The sequence below is a fragment of the Eschrichtius robustus genome, chromosome 7 (genome assembly GCF_028021215.1).
Source record: "Eschrichtius robustus isolate mEscRob2 chromosome 7, mEscRob2.pri, whole genome shotgun sequence".
Taxonomy (NCBI): domain Eukaryota; kingdom Metazoa; phylum Chordata; class Mammalia; order Artiodactyla; family Eschrichtiidae; genus Eschrichtius; species Eschrichtius robustus.
The window spans coordinates 73193596-73209400 of NC_090830.1; the positions used below are offsets into that span (position 1 = coordinate 73193596).

The 15805-nt window shown below is 36.5% G+C and overlaps 1 protein-coding gene across 1 annotated transcript in view; it reads right to left on the reverse strand.

Moving 5' to 3' along the window:
- CTNNA3 (catenin alpha 3) overlaps positions 1-15805 on the reverse strand; it is a 1637417-nt gene that overhangs the window by 1523197 nt on the left and 98415 nt on the right. Inside the window, exon 4 of the mRNA XM_068548855.1 lies at positions 9157-9276. Coding sequence (XP_068404956.1) covers positions 9157-9276 — 120 coding nt within the window. The remainder of the gene's footprint in view (positions 1-9156; positions 9277-15805) is intronic.

Here is a 15805-nt window from a genome sequence, read left to right on the forward strand (position 1 = left end):
TAGAGGGCACAGGATCTAGAAATTGCCGAAGAAATGAAAATTCCTATACAATAGAAAAGAACAAAATGGTGTTTTCTGTATTATTTGTGCATCCATGTATTGAAGTGGTTGAACCAGGTGATGCATATAATTTCTACCTCTTCTAAAATGTTGTAATATTATTGCATTGTCTTTTCATTTTAAAAAATGGCACTACTGAATGATCTCCATTTATAGTCATCTCAGTGTCTAATACAGCTTATACATATACATGGATGTTATAAGCATCTATAGTTACATTCAGAATACAAACCAGAGATACCAAAGAATCTTTGTATACCAAAGTATACAACTGGCTGACTTATGCTAAACGACTCAGAAAAGAACCAAAAAAAAAAATATCACCTCCTGTTATCGTCCCAGCTCTACCACTAGCAAAGTGTATAGCCTCATAGAAGACATCTAATCTCCTTGGGTCTCATTTTTCTTCACATCTAAAATAAACAGTTGAGTTAGATGAATTCTAAAGGCTCCTTAGTTTAAGGTTCACTGATTCTTCTATATCTTCTTTAGTTTTCATCTTAAACCACCAGCGGTCATAATCCTAGTGGTAAAAAGTTATCTGATTTGTACACAAAGGTCATTTTCAAGCTATAAAACAGACTAGCGAAGATATCATTTTCAGAGTTAACTCTTTCAGAACTTTAATTTCTCATCAATACCAACTTTTATTGACAATCTTATGAACTCATATGTCAATATAAGACATGCACAAATAACTGCCACATTGATGCAAACACTAAAGTTTTTTACCACTTCTAAAATTCCTATCAGCATTGTAAGTTTTGAAAACAAGCCATGACAAAGAATTAACTATTTCAATGAGCATACCCCACTACAAAGTAGCTATAAGCTTCCCATAAGATAAACTATCATACAGCAAACAACCTTGTAAAAAAATTAATAAATCTTTTCTGGTGCATGAAAATCAGCTAGTATGTGCTTGATTCGACAGCTTTCTACCTAATTGCCACCAATAAACGAAACCCTTGAGACAACAGATGGAAATAAAATAACAAACCTTAGAACTTAAAAGATTTCTCTGTAATGTTTTTACTTTACTAATTTAATAGAATACACTTACTTGTCATGACTATTAACTATATCCAATGTGGAAATCAAACTTTAGAAGGAGAACAAATATATAATATGCATCATTTTGATTATTTGTTTTTAAATAAAGGGTGAGGTTCTTATATGAAAATCCATAAGGTTTTTTAACTTCGGACTATAACTATAGAAAAAGAAATCACGCTATAAAGATCTGTAGTTTATGAAGGAGTAAAAATGGTTGAATGGCTATTGCAATAAGCTAGAAATTAGGAAATGTGAATATTAATTCTGAACCTGCTACTGAATCGGAATGACCTTGAATGATGTATCCAACCTTCTTCTCTCTGTCTGTATCAGAAAACTGAAGAATAAATGTAATGCCATCTCTTCCTTTTTCCTGCGAGACAAACAGCTGTATGCAATTGAATAAAAATGGAATTGCACATGCAGTGGACAGAATAAAGCACATTTGGGTTGGCTTGAAATTTATTGTAGCACACTGTATTATAATCCAGCATTTTTAAAATCTGTGTAATTTTTAAACAATGTCTGAAATGCTTTGGGATCTTCAGAAACAGTTTTATAAACAGCATAAATAATCATTTTACTTGACTGGGCAAATAAGAAACAGAATACCGTCTAAGATAGACATGAATTTTGTTTGTTTGTTTGTTTATTTATTTATTTATTTATTTACTTATTTGTTTATGGCTGTGTTGGGTCTTCATTTCTGTGCGAGGGCTTTCTCTAGTTGTGGCAAGCGGGGGCCACTCCTCATCGCGGTGCGCGGGCCTCTCACTATCGCGGCCTCTCTTGTTGCGGAACACAGGCTCCAGACGCGCAGGCTCAGCAATTGTGGCTCACGGGCCCAGCCACTCTGCGGCATGTGGGATCCTCCCAGACCAGGGCCCGAACCCGTGTTCCCTGCACCGGCAGGCAGACTCTCAACCACTGCGCCACCAGGGAAGCCCTGACATGAGTATTTTAATGCAGCAGTCTTTGGTTCACTTACTCTTAAAAGGAATAATTCAATCAGAACTCTTTCAAGAGAGTTGGATTAATTACAGAATAAGGAAGGGAAGGCTCTTCTCCCAATTGAGCTATTAACATATTTCATCTAACAAAGGCCACTGAAGTGAATCTATTCTTATAGAACTATCATTCTAGAAGTTTAGCACCTTACCATAACACTCAATTATACTCTTCTTTAGACTGCGGCTAAATAATCCCAGATGCATATGTACGTTATTTTTAAAGGTCTTAAGTAAAATATGCTTACAACTTCTAGTTTATTGTTAACGTAAATGGGAAGTTAGTTCTCCCTTACACTGTCCTTACAGGTAAACAGCTCCCAGTGCAATATCACTGTATATCCCTTTATCCTAGATGATCCATAACATTTTTTACAAAAAATGTTATAAAGTCTTGCTATAAGTCTTTACATGGTTGAAGACTATTACTTGAAATCATCAATTTCTCTACTCTTATGTTCTATAGCACAAAAACAGCAGCCTAACAACCATGCATTTCGTTTTGCTAAGCGTTGATTTCACAGGAGTCCTACACTGCTGTATTGTGTCCCTCTGAGTTCTTGAGTTCCACAGTAAGCTTAGGATTCTTTTCCATGTGGTCAGTCATTATCCACCTAGAATTTTATTTCTCAATGCAAGGTGTTAACCTGCAGTCATTCTTACTAAATAAAACTCATCTGATTTATTTCTATTTTTCTTCATTGATAAGGGGTCATTTTAAATTCAATTCCTATTCTGTAAGGTATTGTATACCCTTCAGGTTTTGGGGCTATCTAAAGGGGTTAACTCACTCAGCTCAGAAAAAGAAAAAGGCAGTGTTCACTCCTGAACATCACCACTAAAGAGAGAACAATATTATGCTGAATGATATCACCTGGAACGACAAAGGAAGTTTAGGCACATATGATGTAATTATTACATGAGTTGGGGTTTAGCCAGAACATTGGGTCTAACACCTTACCTTATGTTATAGATTGCCACAGCAAAGTACTCAGGACCTTAATTTCACTGCCCATCAAGAGACACTACCTCAAAAACACATTAGAACCAAATACTGCAACTCCCTTCTCAAAAGGTATCAACATTTTTTATGACAGAGCTCACTAACCTATGTTACAAACGTCCAAAAACATCCTACCCTCTATGTTCATAACAGTGCTGGACCCTACGTGAAGTACAAAAGTATACAAAACAGACAGCGTATTCTTATGGAACTTACCAACCATCTAGGATGAAGACAGATGAGAATAATACAAAAACAACATTATAATAACTACAGCTTATACTAACCACATGCCAGGCACTATGGTAAGTCCTTTATATACTGATTCCTTTATGTATTTTAAAGGATTTAAAGCATATATGTACTTTACACTTCATATATTGTTTTCTCAAAACAGGTTATAAGTGAGGTATTATTTTCCTAACATTTTAAAACAAAAAGCTGCAGTGCCTAAAGCAGTACAAATAATCTAACAAGATTTGATTGACTGCAAAGCCCACACTCTAACCTGCACTACATGGATCTTCAATAAGTGTGTAATCAATCAGATGCTAAATTGTATGACATGGATAAAAGCTAAGAATGGCAAAGAAGGAAGAGTTTACATGCTGATTGGAAGCCATAGGATAAAGTGTCGTGAGGGAGGCTAGACTTCAGTTTAGCTTTGAAGAAAGATTAGTAGTTAAATAGGTAAATAGAAAAGGGCTAGATATCCTAAATATCAAGTTTATGAACCTTGTGAAAAGTTCAGAAGGCAAGAATAGCATGCCATGATCAGGGAGACAAGAGGGAGATCAGGGATTGTGATACGTTGAAACATGGATGTATATATGAGGTATGATATTTTAATCTTACATATTTTCACATCAGTGTGTAAATGTGCTTCAGTCTACATAATGTTCAACTCAATAATGTCAAATTTAATTCATACCAAAGGACTTTAGAAGTTTCTGAAAACAGGCTGTGTCTCATAATGCTATTACTTTATACACTTCTTAATACTTACAACAGCATTATAAGAATAGAAGAAAGGAATAAAATTAGAGTCTAGAATATCAAACTTTATTTTATTTTATTCCAGAAAAACAAAGCTCCAAGGAAATCTCTTGATTTATAAACTTTCAAATTAATACATAAACCTGGGCTCTATATAATCGCTGCAGCTTGCTATTACCAGTCCTATGTATCATCAACCTGGAGGATAAAAACCAAACAGTCTAAGCAAATAAACTCTAAGACTGCATTTTCAGATGTAGTAAAAACTGAAAGTCTCCAGATTCTTGGTAATACGGCTTTGTCAGCCATTTACTTCAGATGGCTTCATCCTGAGAACCCCACCACCTCATCTATCACAGCCTTCTCTCACCTTTTCCAACCAAAGCTATTTTTAACAGTAGTTTTTTTGACATTAGGAAAATGGAGAAATGCTTGTACCCCAACCTAAAATATAGCCCAAGGAATAGTTGAAGTGTAAGCACTCACTCTTTAAAAGACAAACAAACAGGAAAGAAGCAGGAGCAGGAGCAGAAAAAGGGAAGGGAAGGGAAGGGAAGGGAGGGGAGGGGAGGGGAAGGGAAGGGATGGGGAGGGGGAGGGGAGGGGAGGGAAGGGAGGGGGAGGGGAAGGGAAGGGAAGGGAAGGGAGGGGAGGGGAGGGGAGGGGAGGGGAGGGGAGGGGAAGGGAAAGGAAAGGAAAGGAAAGGAAAGGAAAGGAAAGGAAAGGAAAGGAAAGGAAAGGAAAGGAAAGGAAAGGAAAGGAAAGGAAAGGAAAGGAAAGGAAAGGCAAGGCAAGGCAAGGCAAGGCTAAGCTTACACCTAGGAGAGAAAGCACAATAATCCGCCCCCACCAACCCTCAAAAATAGTAAAAGAATAAAGCAAAGTATTCCAGGGATATATGTGGCCTAGAGAAAGAAATCTCTCAAAATGATGTTTAAAATGTCATAGAAAGGGACAGAGAATAAAATCTAATGAAAGAGTCCAAGAAAATAATTATAGTCAGTTTATTGGGCATCCCTAATTCATAGCTAAGGTAATATTGATGTTTTGTGTTTGTTTAAAGAAATAGATCTAAAATGAAATACGTTAGGACAAAACCTAAATAATACATAAGGCAAGGAGCAACCTGTCAACGTTTGGCATCCAGGAAGCCTCAGGGTTAATACCCTTCTGAATTTTAAAAGTGCAGTAGGGCTTCCCTAGTGCCGCAGTGGTTAAGAATCCGCCTGCCAATGCAGGAGACACAGGTTCAAGCCCTGGTCCGGGAAGATCCCACATGCCGCGGAGCAACTAAGCCCGTGTGCCACAACTACTGTGCCTGCGCTCTAGAGCCCATGAGCCACAACTACTGAAGCCCACGTGCCTACAGCCTGTGCTCCGCAACAACAGAAGCCACCGCAATGAGAAGCCCGCGCACCACAATGAAGAGTAGCCCCTGCTCGCCGCAACTAGAGAAAGCCCACGCACAGCAACAAAGACCCAACGCAGCCAAAAATCAATAAATAAAATATTTTTTTTAATTATAAAAAAAAAGTACAGTAAAACACATCAATTAATTGCCTATAATCTGAGGCTAAAACTTTTGGCATGCTTCCTTGTTCATAGCAATAACAGCACCAACAAGTATTTATTGAGTATTAGCCATGGGTCAGATACTGCTGTGAGCACTGCAGAGCATACAGCATTGAAGGTGACAGACAAGGCCCTGTCCTTACAGAGCTCACGTTCTGTCACAAAGAGAAATGATAAATATGGTTGGACCAGGGAACAAAGCATGACTAATTCTCTGGTACAAAGCAACCTGCCTTATAAGGCAGAAGCTTTCTTGCTGAATGGCAATTTTACAGAGACCTAAATCTTTTCTGGTAGGAGAAACTTACTATTGTGTGTTTATAGGTTTGGGGGACTTTACAGAGGGTAGGATAAGACATAAAAGACAAATCCCACCAAGTCAGAGAAAAGGTAATGTTCTGATTCTTTAAACCCTGCCCATCCAGGAAACACAACAATTCCTCTGTGGCTTTGGTACAGAAGAACTAGGTTAATATTACAAATTTCTAGGAAGCTTTGCTACATTTGGAAGCTACTGGGAAACAAAGTTTGTCTTTCTCTTCTCTGCCACCTCCCTCATTCACTATGTCTTCTTGTAATCATCTCTTTTTTTCCCTTTCTCTATTTTGAGATTTTTTAATTCTTCAAAAATCAACGCTTTAACTTACTAAATGCATATAGTATAAAACCAAATATAGTTTAATTTCCCTCACTTTATCCCTCTTATCTTATCCCTATAAGTCCCTTTCCCTCTTTTTTACCGCTCTTTGGTCCCTGACTTTCTTTCTACTCTACCATCCTTTTTCTGACCATTTCACTCTAATTCCCCTTCCATCTTTTCCAGGTAGAAAAAATGATCACTAGACATAGGGAAAAGCAGAATCAAGTAAAACAAAGGGTTGACAGTATTCTATGTATGCAGGTAAGTCTGTTTCACAAGAATTTGTCCTTTTGAGTTTAAAAAAAATTGCCTTGTGTGAATAAATTTCACTAGAACTAGGGTTACTAGATATAACACTCAAAGATTGTAAACATAAGGTTTTATACATTTTCTTAGCTGTCTGAAGATATTCTGTCAAAAATTCTTTTGTGTTTTTGTATATACTGAACAATTTGCATGAGAGAAAGAGAGGAGGAGAGAGCTGCCCCTGTCTCTGCCTCTCATCAGATGCCCATTTTCAAATGTCTCTTTAAGCCCCATGTCTGTCCTATCCTAAAATTGTCTTCATACTGCATGCCTAGAACTCCTCACTCTACTATCCCCCCAGCCTGGCTCCCTGCAGGGATATTGGAGAAAGCCCAGGTTTGGAGTCAGACTGGTACCTATTTGAAGCTCAGCTTTTACTTGCCTAGTGACTTTAGGCAAGTTACTTAACTCTCTTAACAGTTTCCTCATCTGTAAAATGGTGCTCATAAAACCAACCTTATTATAGTGTCACAAGTATTTAATGATCTAATCCATAAATGTTCTAATCACACTATGTGGCAGACAGTTGTCATTTAATAAATAGAATATAAGATTTATATACGCATAAACATACGTCTACATATATAAATAACCACGTGCCCATCTTTCTCTCACATACACATGCAATTTACCTGTCTGTCCTCAATGCCATTCTCCCAGAGTTATGCCCTTCTGCCCTTGAAGCATTCACATTTTTCCAAATTCCCAATTAGCTAATGTAAGAATCAAATCACTGAAAAGGTGCTGATGAGAAAGGATAAGAGAAGAGGACAGTGACTGCTGCCTGCCAACTCAAATACCCCCCAGTGGTATAATACGGCTCTTGGAAACAAAACTGCACTAAAAACTACACAGGCCAGAGCAGTGACCCCCAGTGGTATGATAACGGCTCTTGGAAACAAAACTGCACTAAAAACTACACAGGCCAGAGCAGTGACCCCCAGTGGTATGATAACGGCTCTTGGAAACAAAACTGCACTAAAAACTACACAGGCCAGAGCAGTGACCCCAGTGGTATGATACGGCTCTTGGAAACAAAACTGCACTAAAAACTACACAGGCCAGAGCAGTGACCCCCAGTGGTATAATATGGCTCTTGGAAACAAAACTGCACTAAAAACTACACAGGCCAGAGCAGTGACTCACAGTGTGAATTTTAAGCAGCATCATTTGGGAGCTTACTGTAGTAGCGCTCAGTAACTGTGACTGCTTCTGTTACATGTGCTAATACCTAGGCCTTCACTAATATAAAATGAATAAATAAAACAAATGGATATTGGGTCCTTTTTCATATAAATTAAAGTATGTGCAAAGATATTGCGTTTGCCCCAGAACACTCTACAAAACAAATATAACTCCTAGGAAAATAAGATCATGAGAAGGTTAAATAAATGCCCACATAATGTCTATTATAAAGCTAAGCCTAGAACACAATTCTCTTTTCAAGTCACTATTTCTAGACCACACCATGTTGACTTCATGAGGTTTAACTAAATAAAGGAAGTACTGCTTTGAAATCCCTCTTCCAAAAGATCCAAAATTTGTAAATTAGGCAATGTCAAGAGAGTCACACCCTTTGCCACACTAACAGAAAACAGTCTTAAGTAATGGACTCGGTGCCTGGCCATGGGAGTCAGCCACTTAGTCATTTTTCTAGATGCTATCCATCATTGAGCACATTCCCAAATTTCATGCAACCTAATTTAAACATCTAACTGGTTTTTCTGATGGGAATAAACATTCAGCCCCAGTAAAAGCTTGATGATCCTGACACCTAGTGGCTGTGAAGAAACTGGAAAAGATCCAGTTTGGGAAAAGTAGCTACCTACTATGGCAGTATCTTGCAAACACACAGAATTTAATGATTATTAACATTATAAAATATGAACTCTAAAAGCAACCCTATAAAAGTCTATTTTGGCTCTCGATTTATCTTGTGGTCTATAAGAAGAGGCTAAAAGATGTGCACTTGGAAAGCATGTTTCCCTTTAACCTTACACATTTAGCAAATTTTTACTAATCTTCTGAGATCAAACAAGAAAACTAAAGCTAAACTAAAAAAAAAAAAAACTCTTTGGCATATTTATGACTCCTTTCTTTAAGCTTGTATGTACATCCGCATCCTTTTCTTGGTCTTGAGGTGGTTTTTCTCCTCACGTATCCCCCTGTCAAATATAAAAGCCACCTGTTCAAGCCACATAGAGGTTCCCTTTATGCCACTAAGGCATCCTTAGTCAAAGGGTAGTTGAACCTTCACAAACCAGCAGGAGTTTTCTTTAAAAGAGGTATAAGGACACTCGTGGAAACCCCCAAAGTGCACATATAAAAGCAAGGACAATGTTGAGTGCCGCAGGAAGCCATGTGAACACGGCAGGTCAGCACCACACAGCACAACTTATTTCTGCCCTAAACATTAGAAGATAAGTCTCCCCAGACCCACCTGAGCCTCTGACAGGCAGGAAGGCGAGAAGACTAAAGTGTTCGTATCGTCCACCAAGGAGAGCTCTGAATCCTACCTGCTGACGTTTGAAGGCTAAATAGTCCAGATTTTCCAGCTCCTTCCCAAGCTTCTGGTAGGTTTTCTGGAGGTCAGATTTGTTGGAAACATTTTTAAGAGACTCAAATGTCCTCTGAAACTGAAATCGAAAACAAAAGTAAATCATTAGGATAGCAGCATATTTTTCTCAAATTCCTAACCAGTAACACAGACAAACAGTCAATACTGAGCCTCAGTTTCTCCCATTCATAATACAGAGGTAACAGAGGCTAGCTAATTGCCTTTCAATTAAATAGTTAGGCACAATTATACAGAATTAGAAACTATGTGCTAAGTACAAGCAACATTATTGCATGAATGAGAAGCCTGTTTAGTCCTCATTCTAACAAGAGAACATACTGCATTAAAAAAAATTTTTCCTTAACTCTTCATGTCTTAGGATACACTGCTACTACTCCTAAAGAAAAAAATTGCAATGAATGTATAATTTCAAATCATAATGAGAAAGTATTCAAAAGAGCTCTCACATCCCAATCATGGGAACAAATTTATGTAAAGGTAGCCACTTGCCTCTATAGAAACATTTATGCAGAATAGGCACCCAGCAAACTTCAGCCAGGAAGATCTCTCAGATCTTATATTTTCAGAAGAAAAGGAAAACAAATGTTTTGATGATCGAAGCATATGTAGCATGGTCAGCAAACATTTATTCATTTCTGCTCTATAACAGACATGAGTTAATGAACTCAGTTCTGCTGAATCAGAATGCTCCATTCATTTTTAAGTCAGATACTAGATAAACACAAAGAAGACAAATTGCAGTGTATCACCGAATATTGTTCTGCTACTAATAATTAAGCAAAAGGAGCTCACAAGAAATTGAATTCTTGGTTTATTTTAGTAAATTAGAACATACTTTAGAGGATTAGTGATTGAAAGTGTCAAGTAATATCATTTGCAAGACATTTGCATCTGCTCTTTCTTTATGTCATTTATTTCCCATATTCTCAATGTGTGCCATTAGACAGAATTCTACAGATAGAGACTTCACCATCTTAAGCACACCAGAATTCCACTGTGACTATGATGCTACGAGACAGGCTAATAAGATTTTATAGAATATAATTAAGTTTCCAGGGAAATGATTTGACCCTTACTATTTCAAACTCCATGGAATAAGTCATGTTATAATGGCATTCTACTGAATTAAATCCTCAATTTCATGAAAGCAACGTGCTTATCTCAATCCAAGGTGACAGAGGAAAAATAAATAGGAAATAATAGTGCTAAACTTTCACAGCAGGACAATAAATTAAATTCAACAAACAATCTTTTAGAGCCTACTATGCACAAGGCTCTATGAATATAAAACATATTTCCTGCCCTAAAGTAACTTATAGACTACCAGGGAAATTAGACATGAAACTCAGAAATGGGAAAGATACTGACATTTACTGAGTGCCTTCTCAGTGCCAGGTACTTTATCCTTTCCAATTTAATTCTCACAAGAACCACAGGAGTTCCTATTTGTCTTCCCATTCTACAAGTAAACTGAGACTCAGAAAGCTTGAACCATTTCTTTTCAATAATACATAATTTTAATTCATAAAAATGATACATTCCTTAATTTTTCTTTCACCCAGCCTCTTCTCCTCGTCTGGCTTTGCCCAGGTTCTCCTGAGAACCACAAAACCTTATATTAGGCCAAATGTTCCTTTTTTTCCAGTTTTATTGATATAATTGACATATAGCACTGTATAACCTAAGGTGTGCAGCATAATGATTTGATCTACATACATCACAAAATGATTATCACAATAAGTTTAGTGAACATCCATTATCTCATATATATACTTTTGTAAGAAAGTATTTTATATTTCTTTTTAAAGAAATATAAAAAAATATTATTTCCTTGTGATGAGAACACTTCGAATTTACTCTTAACTTTCATATATAACATACAACATTGTTAAACGTATTTATCATGTTGTACATCAGATTTCTAGTACTTATTTACCTTTTAACTGGAAGTTTGTACCTTTTGACTACCTTTGTCCAATTCCCTCTCCCACCACACCCTGCCTCTGGTAATCACAAACCTGATCACTCTTTCTACGAGTTTTTTTTTTGGTTGTTTAGTTGTTTGTTTTTGAAGTATAACTGACCTATGTTAGTTCCTGGTATACAACATAGTGATTCGATATGTCTATACATTTCAAAATGGAACTGGGTTTTTACTATAATGTTTATGCTTTTTCTACTCTACCATTAACTTTAACACAAGGCAAAGTAGTAAAAGGAGTGCAAAAAAAGAGATAAAAGTAACATGTGGTGGGACATCCCTGGCCGTCCAGTGGTTAAGACGCCACGCTTCCAATGCAGAGGGCATGGGTTTGATCCCTGGTGGGGGAACTAAGATCCTTAATGCCACAAGGCATGGCCAAAAATAAAAGTAACATGGTGAAATATTTTAAAAAAACATTGATACTGACAGAGAGACTCAGGTCATATACAAGACATGAGGGAATTTGAGTTCGGCCTCAAAGGAGTTTTCAGAGCATTAAATGGGAACTGATTCTACCCATCAGTTTAAACAGCCAAAGTCTGTTCATTTTCCCCCTTTCATAACACAGTAAACAACTTTCTTTTAACATAATTTTAATGACCTTTATATAAACTATTTATCATGTTGTATGATCATTTCTGTGCCTCGCCCACTTCTTGGTCCCTTCTCACTATGTTCAAATCAAACTAATACCAGATCTGAGATTCTAAACAATTTAAGTAATTTTATATATAAATTAACATAAGCTATTTTACCAATCAACCTGTTTAATTCTAAAGCATTCTTCATCTCCTGCATCTTCTCTTCTCTAAGAAATATTAGCTCTATTTCTTAACTATTTCTTCTTCACGTTTATCTCTGTGAATTTTATACAACTCCAAATAGGAATTTTAGGGTAAACATATTTTCAAGGCTTCAAAACAAGAAACATGAAAACCAATACTTCCAGGTAATATGTCCATGGCCAAAGAAAAAAGGGAGAAAATCCAATAATGATATATCCCCACAAGATGTTTTCATTAAACCTCAGAGTTTGCATAATGTGGAGATTTAAGCTTGAACTTTCATTATCAGGACTTACATCCTCCATTTATTGATACTAAATAGTTCCAAGTACTCAAACTATGATGATTCATTCATTTAAGTACATTTTTTCACTTAAAACAACAAATAATTGTCAAGGAGAGGTCATACAAAATCTATAATATAACTTTAAGCTAGATCCCTATCAAACACATCCCATTCCCATCTGCTCACATATACACTTAAAGATGCTAAAGAGTAAAATCAATAATTTTACCTTGCAGGTGCAGCTGAAGTACAGAAGACAAAAATAAGACAAAGGTTAAGGGGAGATTTATATTTTACTTAAAGAGATTTAATGTTGCCTTGATTTGAAAATTTTTTTTTCCAATAGGCCACTGTGCTTGATAATTGAAACAGACCTCTTGAGATTTTCTACATTAGTTTAGTGCACTGTAGTCTCATTATATTGACTGTTTCTCAAAATAAATGACCTCTCAGTTGAAGTTGGGAAAGGAAGCACAAACAATCTAAGAGATTTTAATATTTCTGGATTTTACCTGTTCAAAGTTTTGAGTGAGAATTTTAAATGAACCAAAACCCCAAAATAATTTGTTGAACATTGAGTTCATCCTGTGTTAATATTTTTAACTCATTGCAAACTAAATTCAAACTTTAAAAAAAAGCCCAATGAATAAATCTGAATCCAAAACAAACCTAGGTATGTTCTAAAAATGTCAAAACTGAATATTAAAACGGTCTCTGTACTGAGAAAGAAATCCAAATTCTGTCCTATTTGACTACCTTACCAAATTTCACACACAACAGACGAGAATAAGAAGATGCAAACAGTATCTCTAAGCCCAAACAGTAAGTATTGTATACCATAAAAGTAAGCAATGTAAACACACCCAGAGTGTTTTCTTTTTTTTTTATTTGTTTGTTTGTTTGTTTATTTTTGGCTGCGTTGGGTCTTTGTTGCTGCACTCGGGCTTTCTCTAGTTGCGGTGAGCGGGGGCTACCCTTCGTTGCGGTGCACGGGCTTCTCATTGCGGTGGCTTCTCTTGTTGCGGAGCATGGGCTCTAGGCACGCGGGCTTCAGTAGTTGTGGCATGCAGGCTCAGTAGTTGTGGCTCGCAGGCTCTAGAGTGCAGGCTCAGTAGTTGTAGCACACGGGCTTAGTTGCTTCGTGACATGTGGGATCTTCCCGGACCAGGGCTCGAACCCGTGTCCCCTGCATTGGCAGGCAGTTTCTTAACCACTGCGCCACCAGGGAAGTCCCAAAAATAGTAATAATAGTAATCCACAAAATATACAACAGAGACCATGACTGCTCATCTCCCATTAAAATAACTGAAAATCTGCTTTGCAGAAAAGAGAAGCATGAGTAAGGCAGAAAAGAAAATATCTAGTTTGACTCAGCATTCCCTCTTCCCAAATACATTTTCCTCCTTTTCCTGACAACATGTTTTGAAATAAATCTAAGCCAATGTTCTATACAAACTACACATTCAATGAGTTCACGAAAATTATGTACATTCACGGAGTAATTTGAGAAAGAGGACAAGAAGAAACCAGCTGAAGCAGCAGGAAAAAATGCAGCCAGGGCTCTGGCAAGTAAAGTTTCCCTGGCACTCACTGCCAAGGCCCTGGCTTCCTCTTGTAGTCAGATCAATACAATCAAATAATTCCACAGCTCCGGCAGCCTACTAATTCCCATAATGAAAAAATACTGAGTATCATTGCTCCAAAAGAATAGCCAGCTCAACAGTTGTCATTTTTCCTTATTTAATATTTTGTGCATTTGTACAAGGTACTAGATGTTACCTATAACATAAAAAAAATTCCAAACTTACAGCATTATATATACAAAAGAGTATCCTATAAGTACCTGATTGAAAGCACTGAATCACCAAGTGTGATCTTAGTGTCCCTAAAATGTCAGTGTGAAATAGTGCCAAAAGATTCTGGAAACTAAAGCAGATGGAAGGAATGAGCAAAGAAAAAATATTAATGCTCTATAAATATTAATGCTTAGAGTAAAAAGAAATTGTTTTAAGCATAAGAAATGGCTAATCCACCCTACTTAAATATGGCAAATACAGAGCAACCAAAATGAAGTAATATTGAGAAAAAAAATTATTTCATTTTCTGAACTCAATCCATTGACTTTCATACATATTTTCCAAATGAACTTACCAGATGATAATATCACTCATGAAAAGGAAGTTTACAGCTAAAGCTGAAAATTAAAGGACACATATATCTCAAATGATTTTTTACTGTAAGGAATGATAACCAAAGTTAAATTAAGAACATAGAACAAAACTGGGCTTGAAATCTAAACTAGAAGCAGTCTTGTGGAGTTGAATGTACACTGGCCTTGAAGTCTGGGTTCAAGTCCTTGTTATGCCGTTTAATAATTTCATACCTTTGGACAAGTCACTACTACTCCAATTCTTGATTGTGTTACCTGTAAAATGGGAGAAATTGTCCTTGCCTGCCTGTTTATAAGATTGTTGTGACATCAGCTGAGGAAAAATGAAACACATTCATTCTACAAATCTTTAACATGGGCCTGGCAACATGCCAGCCACGCAAGAAATGGAGGAAAACAGAAGAGAAATAGCTCTTGACCTAGAAAAGCAAATAATCTAGCTTTACAGATTACTGCTTTATAAATTTTAAAGTTCCATAAAATTGTAAGAGACCACTGTCATTAAACTCATGCCCATTCAGTAGTGAATGAGGACTGAACAAAAGGGTAATTCAATAATTATTTATTGAGCATCTCTGAGCAAGGAATTTTTGAGAGAAATAGATACACTTATTTAGATTTTTTTCTTCAATATTACTATAAAACTTATTTTTATTTATTTATTTAATTCTATTTTATTATGGCAGAATACTTAACATGAGATACGTGCTCCTTAAAATTTTAAGTATAAAATACATTGTTGTTGTCTATAGGTACAACGTTCTATATGAGATCTCTAGTTTATTCACATAGCTTAACTGAAACTTTATGCCCACTAATTCCCCAATTGTGTGTTCTTGGCACCCTTGTTGAAGATCAGTGACTGTATACACATGGATTTACTTCTGGGTTCTCCATTCTGTTCCACTGATCTACATGTCTCTCTTTATGCCAGTACCATACTGTTTTGTTTACTGCAGCTTTGTAATATTTTTGAAATAGGGTAGTGTGATGCCTCCAGCTTTGTTCTTCTTTCTCAGAATTGAGTTGGCTATTTGTGGTTTTTATGTGGTTCCATATGAATTGTAGAGTTGTTTTTCAATTTCTGTTGTAAAAATGCCATCGGGATTTTAATAGGAATTGCTTTGAATCTGTAGATCACTTTAGGTATGGACATTTTAACAATATTAAGTCTATCAATCCATGAACATGGGATGTCTTTCCATTTGTGTCTTCTTTAATTTCTTTCATCAATGTTTTATAGTTTTCAGTATTACAAGTGTCTTTCACCTCCTTAGTTACATTTATTCCTAGGTATTTTATTCTTTTTGGTGCTACTGTAAATGGCACTGTTTTCCTAATATCCTCTTCAGATAGTTCATC